The sequence below is a fragment of the Protopterus annectens genome, chromosome 1.part1 (assembly GCF_019279795.1).
Source record: "Protopterus annectens isolate FY-2018-M chromosome 1.part1, PAN1.0, whole genome shotgun sequence".
Classification (NCBI taxonomy): Eukaryota; Metazoa; Chordata; order Ceratodontiformes; family Protopteridae; genus Protopterus; species Protopterus annectens.
Genome location: NC_056726.1, coordinates 1,100,033,097 through 1,100,053,861, shown reverse-complemented (window position 1 = coordinate 1,100,053,861; position 20,765 = coordinate 1,100,033,097). Strand labels below are relative to the sequence as shown.

At 40.5% G+C, this 20,765-nt stretch overlaps 1 protein-coding gene across 1 annotated transcript in view; it reads left to right on the top strand.

Annotated features, from left to right (window-relative positions):
* The window catches only part of LOC122815490 (vomeronasal type-2 receptor 26-like), a 204,490-nt gene extending 189,255 nt beyond the window's left edge, over positions 1 to 15,235 (top strand). The window contains exons 7-8 of the mRNA XM_044088030.1: positions 1,897 to 2,796; positions 15,051 to 15,235. Coding sequence (XP_043943965.1) covers positions 1,897 to 2,796; positions 15,051 to 15,235 — 1,085 coding nt within the window. The remainder of the gene's footprint in view (positions 1 to 1,896; positions 2,797 to 15,050) is intronic.
* The last annotated feature ends 5,530 nt before the right edge of the window (positions 15,236 to 20,765 follow it).

The window sequence follows — 20,765 nt, the reverse complement described above, 5'->3', positions numbered from 1 at the left end:
ATGCCCTGGCCAGGTCAAGTTAGGTGGTGTGCACCATCTTACCCTCATCCATGGCCTTGGTGACCTCAAATAAGTTCAGCAGATTGAGCAGGCAGGATCTGCCCTAGACAAAGCTGAACTAGGTTGGATCTAGAGTCTGGGGATTTCCTATGCTATTATTAATCAGGTCCAAGATTATACTTTCCATGCCCTTGCATCTGAGGCTAGTCAGTCCTTTGGGTCAGCAGTTTCCTTGGTCAGTTGATGGTCTCCTATTGTGCAGAGGGATGACTATTGCTGTCCTCCACTCTACTGAGACAAAGCCTGTCTGGAGACTGCAGTTAAATAAAGATCTGAGTGTGACTGCTAGGTGATGTTTCAAGCTATTTAATAGGCACCCTGGGATTCCATCAGGGCCCATTGATGCCATGTTTCTAGCTTTAGAGAGTGCAGTGATGACTTCTTCTTTTGTAATAAATGGCAAATGAATGGTAGGGAATATCTCATGGTGAGTGACCAGAGGTGATGACAGGGTACAATTTCAGATGAATTTATTAGCCAGCAGGTTTACTGTTTCTTCTGGCTGAGTATAGGTAGTGCCATATACAGCCAACTCAGCACATTGTTGAGTGTTTCCCTTAATATTTCAGACATAACTAAAAATGCTTTGTGGTTATCCTTTGCTAGGGAGGCTATTTTAGTCTTGTATTTAGATTTTGAGGACTTGACTAGTTCCCTGTTTGAAACTAATGAGGGATTTGTTTCTGTGTTGGGCACCCTCCCACTTGCTTCAAGACAGGAATTTCTTCCTTCTGTTGTACAATCTATTTATTCCAGGGGTTCATCAGGGTGACTTGTTCTTCTTGCTAGACATGGGTTTAGTTCAGTCAGGTACTGCCATTTCTATGTAGTTGTTTAAGTGATTGTACAGGGCATTCATGTATACTTCTGCACAGCTTTTCATGTTTTTGGGGTTAGGGGAGCTTTAAAATTACCTATGCTATCACTTAATAGAAGGTAATTTGCCTTGGAAAAAATCTTCAGGGTTTTAAGGTTTGATGGGGGTTCTACCACTACATTTCTTTCAAAGAAGACCAATTTGTGATGCAGTCTTACCAATGAGAACATTATGCTGGGGGCACTGCAATGCTCCGCCATGTCTGTGAGTACTCTGTCAAGGATATTTGAGCCCCTAGTAGGAGTGCAGACTGGCTGTTCAGAAGCATTTGCACTGACAAAGTCCAGGAATCTCTGAGCTTGCATGCTAGTGGTTGTGTTTGTTTCCCAGTTTATGGAGGGGTGGTTAAAATCACCCATGAGTAGTGTGTTTGACTGAACGATAAGTGATTCTTGTAACTTCAGATGTGCAGAGTGGTTTTCATGGTTCAGTGTAGGGGACCTGTAGCTATCGATGATATGGTGGAGTATTTTGCTATCATCAGCAGATAAATAAGACATTTTGGTGTGACAGATTCATATCCCAATGTACCCCTTACCTCTGGAACAAATCTCAACTGCATGTCAGGCAGGGTAGCACCTTTGGCACCTTCAATGTAAACTTAAATAAAAGGATGGGCAACCTCAAGTTCTTTCCAAATCTGTCTTGTCTTGCTTTCCTGGAGGCTAGAGGGAAATTTTGAATAGGGTTTTTACTAGGCTTTGCTAGGCTTGAAATGGTCTGCAAATCAAGTGCCTTGTGCTTACCTATGAATCTATGATCCTATAATCATGCTTTGCATTACAGGATATGTCTAACTCTATTTTTTGGTAAATGTTCAGAATATTGCCAGATTAGATGTTCTGAGACTATTGTCTCAAGAAATGTGTTGTAATGTGTCTCCAGTGCTCTGTTTTTGAAATTGTCTGAGCTCTCAGTTTTGAAATAAGTGAACATTTTGATTTTTTATATTTCTACAGATGCCAGTTCCTGTGTCACATGTCCCAGTGACCAATGGTCTAATGCAAATCGAGATGGCTGTGTTCATAAAACCATAGAATTCCTTTCCTTTGAGGAGCCCTTAGGTATCATACTGACATCTGTTTCTACTGTCTTCTCTGCACTTACTCTGTCAGTTCTCTGTGTTTTCATTAAGTTTCGTGATACCCCACTTGTCAAGGCTAATAATCGTGATTTGAGTTATGTTCTTCTCATCTCCCTGGCACTCTGCTTTCTTTGTTCTCTAACATTTTTGGGTCATCCAAGAAAAGTCAGTTGCTTACTACGCCAGCCTGCGTTTGGCATCATTTTTTCTGTTTGTGTCTCAACAATACTTGCCAAGACAGTGACAGTTGTGATTGCCTTCAGTGCTACAAAACCAGGAAGCCAGACTAAGAAGTGGGTCGGAACCAGAATACCCAATGGGCTTGTCATCTGTTGCTGTGTAGTCCAGTTGTTACTATTTGCTGTTTGGCTGTGCACCTCTCCACCATTTCCAAACATTAATAGCAGCACAGCAAAACAAAAGCTCATCTTTGAATGCAACGAAGGATCGACGCTTGCCTTCTACTGTATGTTGGGATATTTGGGACTCTTGGCTCTTGTGTGTTTTATTGTGGCATTTCTGGCACGGAAACTTCCAGATAGCTTTAATGAGGCTAAATTCATCACTTTCAGCATGCTTGTGTTTATCAGTGTTTGGCTGTCTTTCATCCCAGCGTATCTCAGTACACAAGGGAAGTATATGGTAGCTGTAGAAATATTTGCAATTTTATCTTCGAGTGCTGGTCTTCTGAGTTGTATATTTTTCCCTAAGTTTTATATCATTGTGTTCAGGCCAGAAAAGAACAACAGGGAGCATTTGATTGGAAGGCTGAATAGTAAATTAGGCATTTAGTTACGAAATAACCATTCTTATGTGAAAGCATACATGATGTAAGAGGAATACTAATGATCCCGCCTGGTCATGTGACACTAATTAGCATGTCATTGAGTTTAGCCAACATAAGCTTGATATTCTCACTGTAACTGAAACATGTCTTAAACCTAGCATGAATTACTCTGAAAGTGCACTACCACTGGCTATAATATTATTTGTAATGACCATACAAAGAGGAAAGGTGGACCCATTTCTTTAATATTTCCCAACAACTACCACATTTCCTACAAACTGATACCAAAATTCAGTTCAGCAGACCTACTTTTTACTTTCCTGAAAAAAAAATATAAACAAATATGTATTACTGTCCTTTACATTCTCTCGGTGACAATACAGGTCCACTTAACGATATCCTACACTGGATATCCATAACTATTCCATAAGAAAAATATTTCTAGGTGATATGAAGGTCATTTGGTTGGACATAAACTCTAACTCCCCCACATCTAACAAACGTATATGATTTCACACAATTAACTGCCAGCTCCACACAACATAGCAAGACAGCAATTTCCTTATTAGACTGTTTCCTAGTTTCAGATCTAGTAAATTCATCACCACAAGCACAATGTCAGACTCTCTCAGCAGCTATCTCCCAGTCTATATAACCAGAGAGCTCACATCTTCATAAACAGCATGTTTATAAAACAACATGCAACCTGTCCAAGTTTAAGCTAAAAATATTAAGTACTACCCTATCATCTACTAACTGGAGAATCATAAAAATCCTTCCAATAGATGATGTAAATTAATAAAATACAAATTTCCTAAATATCATTAAATAGACTTGTATCTTCTTGAAGGAAGAGACTAAAAACAAATTATGCAATATGGCTATCCAAACAGAGTAGAATGTTAATGCAGGATAGGGAAAAAGTGTGGAAAGAATGTTAAAAATATAAAATACAAGAATATCTTGAAAGCTTCAGATGCTTCAGAAGCTTCAGAATTGTACTAAAAAGGAAATTAATGAAGACAAAAAACTGTACTATAATGACTTTCAGAACAATAGTAAACACAGTAGTAAACACAACCTTACAAAAATTTGGTCAGCCACTAAAGAAATCTTACATCCTGGCCAAAAATTCAATCCTAACCTCTTTCTCGATAGCTCACCACTTGAAACTGCAATAGAAGTCACATCTTATTTCAGAGATAGTATAGCATCCCTAACCAAGGATACCCCAACATCTAATCCCAGCCCTGCCCAACAGTATCACCATATCCACTTTTACCTTCAGACCTTTTCCTACATCCTATATAAAACTGTTAAACAAACTCCAACATCCTATATAAAACTGTTAAACAAACTCCACCATCCTATACAAAACTGTTAAACAAACTCCACCATCCTATATAAAACTGTTAAACAAACTCCACCATACTATATAAAACTGTTAAACAAACTCCACCATCCTATATAAAACTGTTAAACAAACTCCACCATCCTATATAAAACTGTCAAACTCCACCATCCTATACAAAACTGTTAAACAAACTCCACCATCCTATATAAAACTGTTAAACAAACCCCACCATCCTATATAAAACTGTCAAACAAACTCCACCATCCTATATAAAACTGTTAAACAAACTCCACCATCCTATATAAAACTGTCAAACAAACTCCACCATCCTATATAAAACTGTTAAACAAACTCCACCATCCTATACAAAACTGTTAAACAAACTCCACCATCCTATATAAAACTGTTAAACAAACTCCACCATCCTATATAAAACTGTTAAACAAACTCCACCATCCTATATAAAACTGTTAAACAAACTCCACCATCCTATATAAAACTGTTAAACAAACTCCACCATCCTATATAAAACTGTTAAACAAACTCCACCATCCTATATAAAACTGTTAAACAAACTCCACCATCCTATATAAAACTGTTAAACAAACTCCACCATCCTATATAAAACTGTCAAACAAACTCCACCATCCTATATAAAACTGTCAAACAAACTCCACCATCCTATATAAAACTGTCAAACAAACTCCACCATCCTATATAAAACTGTCAAACAAACTCCACCATCCTATATAAAACTGTTAAACAAACTCCACCATCCTATATAAAACTGTTAAACAAACTCCACCATCCTATATAAAACTGTTAAACAAACTCCACCATCCTATATAAAACTGTTAAACAAACTCCACCATCCTATATAAAACTGTTAAACAAACTCCACCATCCTATATAAAACTGTTAAACAAACTCCACCATCCTATATAAAACTGTTAAACAAACTCCACCATCCTATATATAAAACTGTCCATCCTATATAAAACTGTCAAACAAACTCCACCATCCTATATAAAACTGTTAAACAAACTCCACCATCCTATATAAAACTGTTAAACAAACTCCACCATCCTATATAAAACTGTTAAACAAACTCCACCATCCTATATAAAACTGTTAAACAAACTCTACTTCACCTGATGACCTTCCAAGTGAATACCACAGAATACTAGTTGTCCTTATTAATACGTCAGTCCAGGAATCTCACATTCCCTCTGTCTGGAAAAAAATCACACATTATCCCTCTGCACAAAGGAGGAAATTCAGCAAACAACACTAAGTTTAGAGCTATATCAGTCTTATCCCCCTTTCCAAAATGCTTGAAAATGTATGCAAGAAAAACACATTTGTAATCTATCCCCTGCAAGAAGAACTCCTATCCCCCCACACAACATGGCTTTTGTCCCTCCCATAGTATTAGCAATGCATTTCTAATCTATATTGATACTGTCAATAAAGCTAGATATAATGGCAAGCTATAGGCTCCTTATTTGTAGACTTGTCTGAAACCTCCAATACAGTTTCTCACAACAAATGTTTACTTTAAATGTTATCATCAGGTCTACTGACAACTCTAAAACACACCAAAACTTTATTGCAAAGCTTTCGGGTCTACACCCTTCATCAGTACAAATCAATTAAATGCATTCAGTATTTAAATAGGAGATAAAAATATACCGCATGCTTCAGCCAACCTATTACACTAATTAACAATCAAAGCTTAAAGGAACTTTTCTAGTAAATGTATTATTTTCCAAAAGTATTAAAAATTACATACTTATATTCTCTTCTAAACATTTATATACATAAAAATATACAATTATATCCACAATTATGCATATAAAATACATACACATTTAAATACAAACACATATATATATGTGCAAACTCTCCTTTACACACACACTCACCTTCACACACACACAGAGACATACAAACACATGTATATACACACATATATACACATATACATACACATACATACATACATACATATACATACACATACATACACATATAGACACGTATATATATATATACATATACATACACACATACATATACATTCTTTCACTCTCATCTATCATATTAAAATCTAACTTATAGCTTCTCCCTTCGTCTTTTCATTAACACTGGTTTTAGACTAACCGCATTATTCAAGCCAGGGCTCTTATCTGCCTGTAATCTAATGATCCATAGACCTGAAAGCTTTGCAATAAAGTGTTTGGTGTGTTTTAGAGTTGTCGTTGGATATTTCGAGCAGTGACACCATTGTTTTTAGTTATCATCAGGTCTACCTCAGGCCAGCCTTCCAGTCCATGGTTCAAAAGCTACCTGTCCAATAGGTATCACTCAGTAAAATGGCATGCCACCATCTCTCTATGCCCCAGTCACCAGCGGTGTACCACAAGGATTTATACTTGGTTCCCTCCTCTTTAACATTCTCACCAGCACCTTCCGCTCAGCCACTCAGCAGGCATCCCTAATATAATATACAGATGACTCCACATACATATGCACATTTGACAACCTGGCACTTCTCCAGAAAATTACTCAGGAAGCTATAACAGCCAATGAAACATGGCTGTGTATCCAGAATACATTGGCTTGCCCAATGCTAAATGACATTCTACACAACTATATTTCCAGTCTGTCATTATGGTCCAATGACCAAAAACTCCTATCTGACCACAAACCTATCATGGTTCATAGATACATAGGTGCGTACTAGGCTAACAACCACTAGGACCCTTAAAATCCTAGCAGTGCAACTCAAATGTGACCCACAAATTTGATTTACATTTGATTTATAGGGAGTGATTTACGGACTGCCTCTGTCCATCACAGACATAGGAGCCAGAGCATGGGTGAATTTCCAATTACCCATCTAGTGGTCCAAGTTGCTCTTAAATAGGGATGGGCAGGGGGGGTCGACTCTAAAGAATGGGAATTCTCTGAAAAACATATCTGTCCCTCTAACCTATCTTATTTATGCTGTATGCAAAATTTAGGTATTTTAATCTAGTAGCTCTGATGCTGTTTAGTTTATGGATGTGCAAAAGACTCATCAAAATATGGTCCAGGGATGGCTTTCATGACAGGCAAAGAACACCTCTCAGAATTCTGTATGATACCGAGTAAAGAGACAGAGCATTGAGGCGATCAGCATAGGATATTGTGTTTATTCTTGTATCCTTTTTGCAAGGAATCTTTGTGAATATTCTAGTTGCTGCATCTGCCTGGACACATACATACTGAAGGGGGCATTATACTCTACAAATGGCCTGGTGAGGGCCAAGTACCATAGTATGATGACCTCTCCCGACCTTGATGTCATACCATTGCTTATAGGTTGAGCAACACAGAAGAATTTTCTTACTACCATGGACACATGTTGGTCGAAGGCTAGGTTATTATCAATGTGAGTTCCCAGATCCCTGACAAGTGAATACATATTTAAGGGTGTTTTATTGATGACATAGTTATCTGGGGTGGTAGAATTCCCAAAAGGGGGTCTATATTAAAAGCACGAATGTTCACAATGCAAATACGAGTACATCGACACATAAACGTCGAAGTACAACAAGAGCAAAGGACATAAACATCGAAAATCACAATGCCGAACGTATTTCCTTGGCCAGCAGGATGATCATGGGGGAAGAGGAACTATATCCGTTCCCCCACTGTAGTGCGATCTCAGAGTTGGTATATTTAAGTAGGGAGGGCATGGTGCAGGGGGGCTTGCCCCTCTGCAAAAGTGTATTTAATTAGCCCTCTTAGTTGCCTATTTAGTTTGATGAGAGAGTTTTTATTTTTATGAGAATTACCCTTTCTGATTTTGCCTCAGTTTTTTTTCCTTTTGTAGCATATCCAGTTTAATTTGGGATGGCACTAGGGCAGTTTGTTTCTGTGGCTGGTTTTCTGGACTTAATTCTGGTTGGTACAGCAGCCTCTATGCAGCTATTGACATGGTTGTACACAGTTCCTGAGAGCAAATCAACATAGGCCGGTGTGTTCTCAGGATTGGATGGGCATTGTATTTTGACAAGCCATCACTTAATAACAGGCAGTTTGCCTTGGAATAGCTCCTAACTGCTATTGGTTTTAATGGGGATAAGAGCTGATTTTGATTTTGAAGGAAACTGTTTTATGGTCAGACCTTAGCAGGGAGGGAAAGATATTGGGAGGGGTGCAGCATTTTCTTATACTTGTGAGCACCAGGTGCAATATCTTGAAGCCTCTAGGGGGCACATTCACTGTTTGTTCAAGTGTGTTTCTATTTACGAAGTCCGGGAATCTCTGCATCTGTACATTTAAGGCCAAGTAGGATTCCTAATATGTAAAGGTGTAATTAATGTCTCCCATGAATAGGGTGTTACCTTGGATTCTAAGTGTCACCATTAGGTCCAAGTGTGCATTGTAAGCTTTTTGGGACATGGAGGGTGACCTATACCTAGGATGTGGTATGGGATTTTGTCTATAGTGATGTGTATGTGGAGGAACTCCAGCATGTCGCACTGTTTGACAACCCCAGAGGTACTTTTGTTATTGGTGCATATTGAGACACCTCTACCTTTAGCCCTTGTCTGTGCAGCTGCTGGTCTAAAAGTGTGGAAGGCAATGAAACCTTGCTCTTCCAGGGTTTTTTGTCTTGGTAACTGCACAGATATCTATATTCTTGAGTGTGAGGAAGACTTGGAGGGAGTGTAGTTTTTTTTTTTGTTTGTTTTTGTAGGCTCCTGGCATTGAGCAGTAACACTTAGAGGTTCAGTTGAGTTGATTTCACTCTGCCGTTAGGTTTGTCAATTTGCACTATGAGGTAGACAAAGCCTTATATAGTATTCAAAAGCCTAAAGGAGAATGGTGCAGACCACCCCTGGCAAAGCAACATAGTCTGCTGTCTATGTCCTCACAAGCTGACAAATATTGGATCCCTCTAGAATGACACCAGAAAGACAGCCAGTTGTTAAAATCAATCATTTTTTGCTCATACTGTGGCATCATCATTGTGTTACATTGTATCATCCTGAGTGATGGTCACATGCTGGGCTTGCATAGTAGTCTAGGTTATCTATGTTTTTTAGGAAATTGCTTTTAGGTGCCTGAGCTTACTTTAGCCTGTGTGCATGTTGCATGTTATATGAGGTGGGTGTTGTGTGTTTGTGTTTGACAACCTGATCTGGACTTGTATGCCAGAGTTTAGCCTCCAGTTTTCATTGTGTTATTATACTTCCTGCATTTGTGTCTGACATTTTAAGGATTATGTGGTTATCAGTAAACATGAGACAATTGCTATATTGTCTCAAGATGCTCTTTTCCACCAAGCTGGCTATAGAGAAGTTATGAAATTGCATATCCATTCTGCCCAGTCCTTTCATTTGTGAGCTACAAGGGGGCGGTGTATTGGAGTTAGAAAGCTGTTAAAGATGGTTTGTTTTGTGCAGGCTAATAAGGGGGCTTTATTATGCTGAATACTACTAAATTCAACTAACTTTTTTAACACATTAATGAGTTCTACGAAATCTGAAGGCATCGCCACTCAATGTCCAACTAGATGATCTAAGCTTGTTGGCACACAAGGTATTTGCACTATATTGCACTATATTGCTGCTTTACAGGTTACAGAGAACATTTGCTTTCTAGGTGTTTGCTGCTGTATGGGGCACTGCTTATCCATGCAAACATGCAAAATTTATAGCAGCTCAGACAAAAAAAGGAAACTAATTAATAAGCCCTCTGGCCAATACAATGACTACACTTGGAATCATTTTTGTGTATTTCCCAAGTCAGATAGTCCAGGGAAAACATCCTGCCATAATATGAATAATCTCAGTCCTCTTGATGCAAAAACACAGCAGAAGAGACCTACAAGTGCAATGTTAACACAAACCACTTAAGCAACTAGCTGGACATCCCTTGCTGAAGGTCATTTTAAGCCCTGGATGAGGGAAAGCCAGTTCATACAGCTTACCTTGACTTTGCCAAAGCCTTTGACACAATCCCCCACTCAGGCATCATTGAAAAGCTAACACAACTCACCGTAAATCCCTGTCTCATCAGGTTGGGTGGCCAAATGGTTCACCAATAGGACCCACAAGGTCACAATAGATGCCTCTATCTCTGACAGCAGACCTGTCACTAGTGGTGTTTCAAGGGCTCTGTCCTGGGACCCTTACTGTTTGACATCTACTTCTCAGAGATCCAGGCAAAGACAAAAGGCTGTGGCTGACCAAGTACAGATAACTGTAAGTTGGGTGCCGTCATCGACTCCCCATATGGTGTTGACATACTACAAGAGGGTCTCACAGCAACAAATGACTAGTGCCAAAGTCATGGCCTTAAGTTAAATGCAAAAAAATGTATTATCCTACCATTCAGTAAAAACATGGCCCCTACTATTTACCACATCAATGGTAACCCCCTAAGCACACAACCTGTGTTGAGAGACCTGGGTACTCAGGTTGATAACAATCTCACGTTCGACCATCATGTAGTGGCAGTGGTCAGAAAAAATGTATTTGGTTAATTTCATAAGTAAAGATATTGCATCCAGAAAAAAAGAGGTTATTACCTCTCTGTACTCCTCCCTCATTAGGCCAATAATTAAGTACAATGCCCCATTTGGTATGTACCTCTCCAAACACCTGCACCAGCTCAAAAGGCCACATAAATACCACACAAAGAGAATCCATGGCCTAAAACACCTGTCCTATGTGGACAGGCTCAAATCACTATATCTCTACTCAGTGTCATATAGATTGCTCAGAGGTGATCTGTGTCTTGCATACAAGGCAATCTCGGACCCTGCCCTACTAGACATGCTCCATATCTGTAAGTCTAACTCCTCACATATTACCCAATTGAAAGGCCTAAATCTAATATGCAAATTTAACAAAACCTGCTGGAGAGACAGGTTTGTCTCCCGGAGGCTGTCCCATCTCTGGAAATAAACTCCCCATACACGTCAAACCAAGTACGTCACTGACCCTCTTCAAGCGCAACCTTGATGAGTCTAAGGGAAACCACAAATTTGTCCCAGGGGTTCTGCCTGTGTCCCTCACTGACAGGGGTGACAGGTGCTGACTGAGGTTTCTTATTTGGGGATAAACTCTTGGCTAGGCTTGTAAGGGTCCCAGGGCCATTAGCCTAGTAACCCCCTATGATCCTATGATCCAATGACAGTAACAGTGAGAGTAATTCAGTGAAACGCACACATAAGAGCAGGAAACAAAAATGATCATTCGATATAACTTAAGTGCGAATAAGCAAGCAAAGAGATTTAACTCTGTGCTCATACCATATTGCTAAGGCCTGCAACTCCTTACCTGTAGCCATCAGGTCAATACCCTCCATCCATTCCTTTAAATCCATTCTGAAAGACTTCTTAGCCAAAAGCTGGCTCTGTTTTTGCTCAACTCCAGGATAAACTACATCCCTAAATATGAACAAGTACCTTTTCACACCTTAAACCTCCTTACTATTCCTTCTTCACTCACTTCATAAATTTAATCATTTTCTCTTTCCTGGCTCTTTCTAGATATGCCACAACCCTGTTTTTTCTCTTACTTCATATTGCAGTTCCTGTTTGAATTATACCAACTTACTTTAATTTCTCTGTAAACTGGGTAAAATTTCTCTAAATATTAAATCACTGACATGTAAATTGTACCTATTATTAACCAATGTTTTCATATTATGTGGAATTTGGTATAATTATTTAAATCGCAGATGTTTTTGTTTTATTTTTAAAGATTTTGAATTTATTGTTCTTAAAATGTTTTTGTAATACTTTGGGGCTTTTGTCCCTGGGGCTCCTACCCAGTCAGGCTTTCTTGGTAATCAAATGTCAATAAATAATGAATTAATTAAACAAATGTAGGTTCCATGTCCATTCATGCTTATGGTATTTCTGTTAAAATCAAGTTATGAGGTCCGTAACTTGTAATGGGTGCACCTGAATATAGACATTAACTGGGACAGACTTCTATGTGGAAAAGTGCAACATGGATTAGTTATCTTTATAGGCATGTGTTGCCATACTGAGTGCCACATTTGTTAGGTACACGTATCTACGTTTAGGTACACAGAAAAGTAGATACCTGCAGCTGTGTCTACATGTACACAACAGTATGTACTTATTTACAACAATGCTTAGCTATACATAACAATACATAACTGCAAGGCACAGAGAAATAGAGACCTGTAATAGCATTTGTTTCCACACAACACTATGTTTGTGTCATTATGTTTGGCTGCACACCTATTAATGTGTTGGGGTACATAAGAAGGGAACTAAACACCTGTAGCTATGCATTGAGCCTGTTGGTTTTCAGACACATGATGTGAACTACAGAGGATGTTAATTTTCTAGTGGACTACATCAGGTTTCACTTGCCATAATCCTAGATACCTGCAGAGATAAGGCAGCAGCTACCTATGGTACTTCTATATATATCAATGTGTTCTGCTACAGGAATACCACAAATCCAATAAATTACTGGAAGTACGGTGTGTGAAACGTTCTGGTATATCATATCTGGGTAATCACAATTTCAGGAATGTAGAAAATACAGAAAATAATCCATGTCATTAACAAGGAGTGACAAATACAATGAAGTAACGGAGGCTATGGTTTCTGTTCTTAACCTGTGCGTTTGGATTACTTTTGAAATGCAAACACTGTACAGAGAAATATTGAATGGTTTAAAATATGAAAGGCCTGCATTTCCTGATTCTGAGCATAAATTTCCAACGTGTGGATTAAAGTTTTGAATCCACTGAAGCTATCTTGGAGTTGGCACTGAGGTTAATGTTTTGACCTGTAATTCCTCTAGTACCGGGGTTTGATTCTCTCCAGCCTTGTTTGCCTACTGTTTGACCTTGAGTAAGTCATTTAATGAGCCATTGCTCCCAGGTTGCCCTTGAAAAGGGACTGTGTGTCTAGGGGGCCTACTTGATTAACAGATATGATTATTATTGCTACTAGATGACAAAATTCCTTTTCTCTTAATGTCTTTACATCAGGCATAGTTTACTATACAAGTACCTGGAGGGGTTGGGCTTTGATTTAACAGTTAAGGTGTTTATCTCACAGACACAAGGTATGCCGTTTAATTTGCACCTTTGTTAGGGAAACCAGTTAGGTTTAAATGGACCACAAGCATAGCTAGTCTAGTACCTGCCTATGAATATAATTCCATCTGCTCTAATCTAAAGTCAAAAGTATAGGTTTTAATGTCTTCCAGTCATTTAGTAAACATTCACGGAATGCCTTCAAAACTAATTAAATCACACCTACTGTAAACACAGAACAAAGAATTATATTCAACAATGGGTCACATATATATACTGTAAATAGCATCTTCATAAAGCTCGCACCATCCAAAAAACGTTAACAATTAGCACTGTCACTGTCACAAATTTAGCTTTTATTATTTATGCCTGTGTTGTAAATGTTAAGAAGTAATGTGGTCCTATCTCGCCTACATTCATTACTCTGATAGTTAATAGCATGAAGTCTCTAATTGGCTGGGCTAACCCGGTATCCCAAGATGTACGAGTTAGGACATGGTACATGGTCTATTTAAACTATTTTCATAGTTTTCTTCTGTTTAACTTTCAGACCAAAGTTGTGTATATCTTGTGTGTGAGTGCTATATATTGTGGTTTAGACTAGTTATAGTTTTGTGGTATCCTTGTGTTTCTCTGTTCCCTTTGTTCGTGTGTTGGGGCATTTAAGTTAAAATCCCTTTCTCCCTGCCTGCCCTTCTCTTGTGTTTGTGTGTTGGCTGTGTTTACTATGTCGGGTAAGGACCAGAAGGATCATAAACCTTCTGGTTTCAAGAAGTGTGCCAAATGCTCTTGCAAGATGTCTTTGATGGATGGCCATGCCATCTGTGTGTATTGTTTGGGTGCCATACATTTGCAAGAATCATGTAGCGTGTGTCACTCTTTTAGTTCCAGAGTCTTGCAACAGAGAAAAAAACTAATTGATTCTCAAGGGCCTTGTAAAACCTGCCTTTGAAGAAGCCTTGGAATCTTCCTCCCCTAGTGGAAAATCTAAGCCTAACTCATAAAAGAGGTCTCAGAAGAGATTGAAGACAGTTTCACCTTCCTCGGCTCCATTGGCCTTGATAGGTGTAGGAGATTTCCGTGGTACTGGAGCTGACATTGGTTCTGATTCTCCTGGAGCCAATTTGGAGCCGTTCTCCTAGTCTTATGCTGGATCCTTTAGAAAAGATTTCTCGACCCCCTTCTGTGTCCTCCAAATCTTCCAGGTTGTCTGATTTGGATGTGGATAGGGTGGTACAGAGGCTCCTCCAGTCGCCGGTGTTGACTAAACTATTTCCGGCTCTGACCCTGTCGGCTCTGGAGCCTGCCCTCTTGTTGGTTCCGATTATTCCTCCTCCGAGCACCTCTGTGTCATCAGAGCCAGAGGATTCTGACCTCGGCTCTAACCTTCTCGGTTCCATCTTCTGGTTTTGGTACTCAGGTTTCCTCAGTTGGACCCAAGGGGGATACATCGGGACTCCAAACCTCGGCTCCGAGTCTCTCTCTTGGTGCATTGGTGGACCCGCCTTCAAGGCCATGAGGACTGCACTGGCCAGGTCCTCAGCAACATCACTCGAGTCAGCCACTCCTTTCCAGAACACCCCGGCTAGAGCCTCTGATGCCCCCCATCAGTGGACAGCGGGGTTCCAAGGCCTGAGGATACCCCTCCCAGCTTTCTGAGGGCCCTTCAGAGTCCTTGCCTGAGGAGCCTCCCAGAAAGAAATTGTGCAAGAGGAAGCACATAGACACTGGATAAATAAGCACCAGAGGAGAAAGGCTACAACAACCTTGTTGAATAAAATGTTGAATTTTATTACCACAGTTCCGGCTGGCACAGAAAAAAATCCAGAAGCTATTCAGCACACAAAGTCCAAACTGTTGAAAGCACGAACACAAAGAATAGATACAGAAGCTGTTCAGCACACAAAATCCAAGACTGTTGAAAGCACAAACGCTATGTCTCCACACCTGCGTTTTCATTTAGGACACTTCTTCAGAAGCACATAGACTCCCCGGACGAGTCAGTCACCTCAGATACTGACCTCGATGTCTCATTCTCTGACTTCCTGGATATTTTGAGGCAGAGAGGTGAGGAGAAGGGTGTGGGAACATCCTGACTCCATGGAAGCTACCCAAACAAGTTGTCTGCACCCCCAGGAAAAGAGTTCTTAACTAAAGGAGTTCCTGTCGATGCCATGGTGTCTGCCACTCAGCAAGAAGAGAGGCTTGCTTCTGTTCATCCTCCATCCACAAGGAGTGAGGAGTATGGATCAGTATGGGAAGCATACCCTGTTTTCTTTACGTTGTTGAACTACCTTTGTCACTTTACTCAGCTCATCTCCTCAAAGAATTGGGAGATAACCTATCGGGTAACTTTCCTGAGGCAGTGAATCAGACTGTCAGTTGTCTACCCTTTCCTCTACTGTCAACCCCTCAGGAGGCAAGCCTGGATGCTCCTGTGTCACCAGCGGAGACCTTCAAGTCTTGGGTCCTCACTCTTTGGACCCAAAGTGAAAGACACTCTCACCAGATGTGAGCAGGAGGGTAAGACTTTGTCTGCCATAGGGGGCCTTATCCCAAGGCACAGAGGGAGGTATAGGAAGTCTCAGAAGTCTTTCCCTGCCAATCATGAATACTCTGGAAGGCATCGCCATGGATCCTCCTACCAACATCCCTGAGGGACTGCCGACTGTGTGCTACTCAGAGCTGGTAAAGCATCACCATTCCCTTTATCATGTTCCTCCTCATCCAAGAAAAATTCCAGACGCCTCCAGTCAAGGGATCAAGCAGCAAGCACTAGAGGTCTCAAAGCTGAAAAAAAAGGACTCATCCAACCAGTCCCCAGACCAGATCAGATCAGGAACTCACTCAAGATTATTTTGGTGCCAAAAGAACAGACCTGAGACCCATCCTGGATCTCAGCTGTTTCCTGAAGTCCAAATTCCAAATGGTCACTCTTCAGTCCATTTCTCCCTTATTGTATGGATGTGCTCCATCGAACTCAAGGATGCCTACTACCACATCAAGATAAACAAGGCATCCAGGAGTCATGGTCTCACCACAGCCCCCAGGTGTTTACCAAATGTTTAGCAATGGTGACAGCTCACCTGAGACATCAGGGATTCCAGGTGTTTCCATCTGGGAGACTGGAGCTTCTCACTGCCTTCCCCACCAGGCTACTACACATCGAGCAATGAAGGCTACCATCACATTGGGCCAATACATTACCTTCAACTGGGAAAAATCTGTCTCCATCACAGTGTGTTGCATTTACAGAGGCTCAAGTTTTGGCCTTACTATCCCTCAAGAAAGTCCAGGCCAGATTTGTTCTTCAACTACCAGGATCAATGGTGACTACCATCATGCTAGTACTGCTAGCCAGGCTACATATGCGGATCCTCCAGTGTCTTCTATCAGTCCAGTGGTCCTTTCAGGAATTCCCTCTGTCTCATCCAATTCTTATCATGGAACAATGCTGACAGGACCTACGTTGGTGGCTTCATTCACCCAATCTGGACAATGTCTCCTACTTCCACAGTGACCACGTGGGGGCATTATCTGGGCAGAATGGTCCAAGGCACATGGCAGGACCACGAGGTACATTTGCACATCAATGTCCTAGAGATGAGGGCAGTGCTACTAGCGTTGCAAGCACTTCAGAGCTCTCTTCCCATATTCTTTCCGACAGCATGTCAGTCATGTGGTACCTGAACAAGCAGAGAGGAACCAAGTCCTATCCCCTCTGCAGAGAGGCCATGAGAGTGTGGAACTGGGCAGTGTCTTCCCAACGTTTTCTATTGAAGCCCAATGTGATAGCAGACAGGCTAAGCAGAGCTATTCTGATGCCTCATGAGTGGTCCCTGAACGACCGAGTTGCAACTCAACTCAACCTTGCTGTGATCTGTTTGCCAGTCCCCTCAATGCCAAGTGCAGCAGGTACTTCACTCTGACCCCCCCCCCTCAGGGGGAGTCACACAGGGATGCTCTAGTCCACGATTGGCCCCCGGTCTGCTTTATGCCTTTCCTCCGTTTCCTCTATTGTCAAGAGCTTTGGGACGCAAGATGATTCTAATCGCACCACACTGGCCCCATCAAGTTTGGTTTCCTTTTCTTTGGAAGTACACAGTGGACAGCCCTTGGACTCTGGACCCAGCTCCAGACCTATTGACTCATCTGTCGGGGCAGTTCCATCCATCACTACGAACCCTCAGGCTGACAGCTTGGCTTCTCCACTTCCATCCTTAGTCAGACTACACTCTTTTTGGCCTGAGGTGGTACATATCCTGTCTTCCTCCCACAAGTCATCCACTACAAAGATATACTCTAGCAAATGGAGATTTGCTATTTCGGCTCAAGTGCATAATCTAGACCCCTTCACAGCCCCCTTGTCTGCGGTCTTAGACTTTTTGGCTATGCTCTTCAGACAGGGTTCCACTCCCTTTACCATTAAGGTACAGCTGGTGGCCATTTCTAATTTCCACATTTCATATGAGCCTTCCCTTATGGGCCATAAACTTTGTAAAGCCTTCCTGAAAGGAGCCCCCCAGTAGCACAACCAGTCTTGCCATGGGATTTAAACTTGGTGCTTCGAACCATAACTTCTGCTCCCTTTGAGCCAGCTGCCACTTGTGAATTAAAATATTTGTCTTGTAAGACAGCTTTTCTGGTCACCATTACTTCAGCCAGGAGGGTATCAGAGCTTCAAGCCCTTTCCATTAAAAGCCCCTATTTGATCTTCCATAAGGATAGGGTTTCCTTGAAACTCAACCCTTCCTTCCTTCCTAAGGTATCTTCCACCTTTTGTCTTCATCAATCCATTGAGTTGCCAGTTTCTTTCCAAAATTTTCAAACAAAGCGGAATTCAAATTTCACCAGCTGGATGTACATAGACAGCTAAGGTTTTATTTGCATAGAACGAAACTCCACAGGAAATCGGATCAATTGTTTGTGTCTTTTTCAGAGAACAAGAAGGGTAGCCCCATGACTAAGAGTACTATTGCTAGGTGGATTACGGACTGTATTTCTTTTATTTATGAATCAGCAGGCAGAGTTTTACCTTTCCCAGTTAAGGCTCATTCTACCAGGGCTATGGCTGCCTCAGTAACTTATCATGCTAGGCTCTCTTTGGATGACATCTGTGCTGCGGCCACCTGAATCTCTCCGCACACCTTTATTTCTCATTACAAGCTGGACGTGGCGTCTAGAGGCCGGGCTTCCTTTGGTTCCACGGTACTCAGGAGTATTTTTCCATGAGCCTCCCAGGATATAGGTGCTAGGGATGCTGTCCCATCAGTAATGAATGTAGGTGAGATAGGACCACATTACATCAATTAGTTATGTACTTACCATAACGATAGATGTATGTGGTCCATCACCTTCCCCCTTCCTGGTGGACTTGGAGGAAATTATGTTCTTAGACCCTTCTGAGGATGTTATTTTTTCTCTCTTCTTGCTTGTGTTATTTTCTGTGAGGTTGTGTATGTAACACTGTTATATGGTTGGCAAACAAGATCTGGGGTTTGGACGTAGTGCATCTTGGGATACCGGGTTAGCCCAGCCAATTAGAGACTTTGTGCTAGTAACTATCGGCCGAGTCGGAGCAGATTCTCGGCTCCGAGCCCATCAGTAATGAATGTAGGTGAGATGGGCCACATACATCTATCGTTATGGTAATACATAACTAATTGTTATTACACACAGTGAACCCTAGGTCTTTATACTCGGTCCTAAGTTTAAGATCAACTGAGCCTAGACTTACAGAAGGGTTAATACATTACTTCCAAAAGTATAAGACCCCACATTAAAAGCTATCAGTATTAAGCCCACATTCTTTAAGCCAGAATGTGACAGTGATCAAACAGAAGTTGAACTGGACAATGTTAGCAGGGTAGGTTAAGAAGGATACAAATTTAATATTGTCCGCATATTTTGCTGGCCATTGCTGATCATACTGAATCTGATGCTGGCAGAAGATAAAATACAATGTTAAATAAAATGGACCCTGATACAGAACCCCATATAACACCCATATGTACTCAGGCCAAACCAGAACTATATCCATTAATTCTAACCTTCTGCTATCAGTTTTTTAGCTAGTTTAACAACCAAAAATAATACAGGGGTTAGTCAAATGTTGATCCATAACAATGCTAATATTATGTGGATTTAACCTTGTTCTCCACAATAATTATACCCAGAAATTCACTTTCCATAAAGTGTGGCATGAGATTAAGCAACAATTTCATCCACCAACTCATAATCATTTTTACATCAATATATTGCATCCTCAACATCTTTCTTCTGCTATAGAGAAATTCATCACAACTTTTTCATAAAGAGTCTAATACTCTGTCACCATTATATATACTATTAAAATCTCTTCTTTTTTAAAGAAGACTACAATACCTGGACATGGATGCCTCCCTATAGTCCATACAACTATTTCTTTCCACAGCAGCTCAAATTCTACACTTTTCTTTTTATCTGAACATCTTATAGCAAGCAAATAAGTTATCTGTATATCTATTTTTACATGCCATTCAAACAATATCATTCTTTTATTTGTTCTGTTTATTTTTGTTTTAATTATACTTTGCTGACTAGGTTAGCCCCATGAGGCCAACGGCCTATTTTCAGAGGAGACTGGAGGTGCCATTCACACTGGCTAGGAAAAATTTGGGCTGGACACCAAGGGTCTTCTGCTATTCTTTTTAATAAGTGTTGTGGGATCTTTACATCCACCATAGCAACCACCAACTCAGGGTGATGAGGTCTCGGTTAAGCATCTCTTCCAACTGACAAATTCTAACATCACTCTTCATGCCACTCGCATACAGTGGTGCAATACTTATACTGCACTTTCCCATTTTTTGCATTTTTACTTAATATGTTTTCACGTCCTTTTTCTCCCAATCATCCTTCCTTCACTAGAACCTTCTACCTTTTTTCTCAGACTCAGAACTCAAATCTACATCTTCTTCTTCCTGTGATTCTAATGCCCCAAACCTGTTTTCTACCCCATATGCATTTCTTTTTCATCTAGTAGTTTCTGGACTTCATCTAGTGTATTTTTCCTATATTTTCACCTTGCAGTTCCGTAACCCCCCCTACCCCTCACACCTACAACAACTATCGTTTCATCGTTCTCTTTGACTCTTTCTTGCATAAAAACATGTTATTCCTTCTCATTTCCCTCAATTTCACTTTTTTCAATAACTAATGGGCAGTCAAACCAAAAATACTTCTCACGCCCACATTTCCTGCAACGAGGTTTACATTTTTTTCTGGAATGCCAAGCTCCCCACACTGCCCACACCGACTTTTTGTAGAATCCATGTGAATTACATGTGATTCACCCCCACAAAAAAAAAAAAAAAAATCTTAAGTACTGTCTCCAGTACTTACAACTCCTTTTTTATCATTCACATTATCATATTAGGCACATATTGCAACCGGTTACTTTTGTTTTATTCTGTAATCTGCAACTTTTTAATAATATGCACATCTAGACATAAGCTTGCAAGAAAAAAAAATAAAT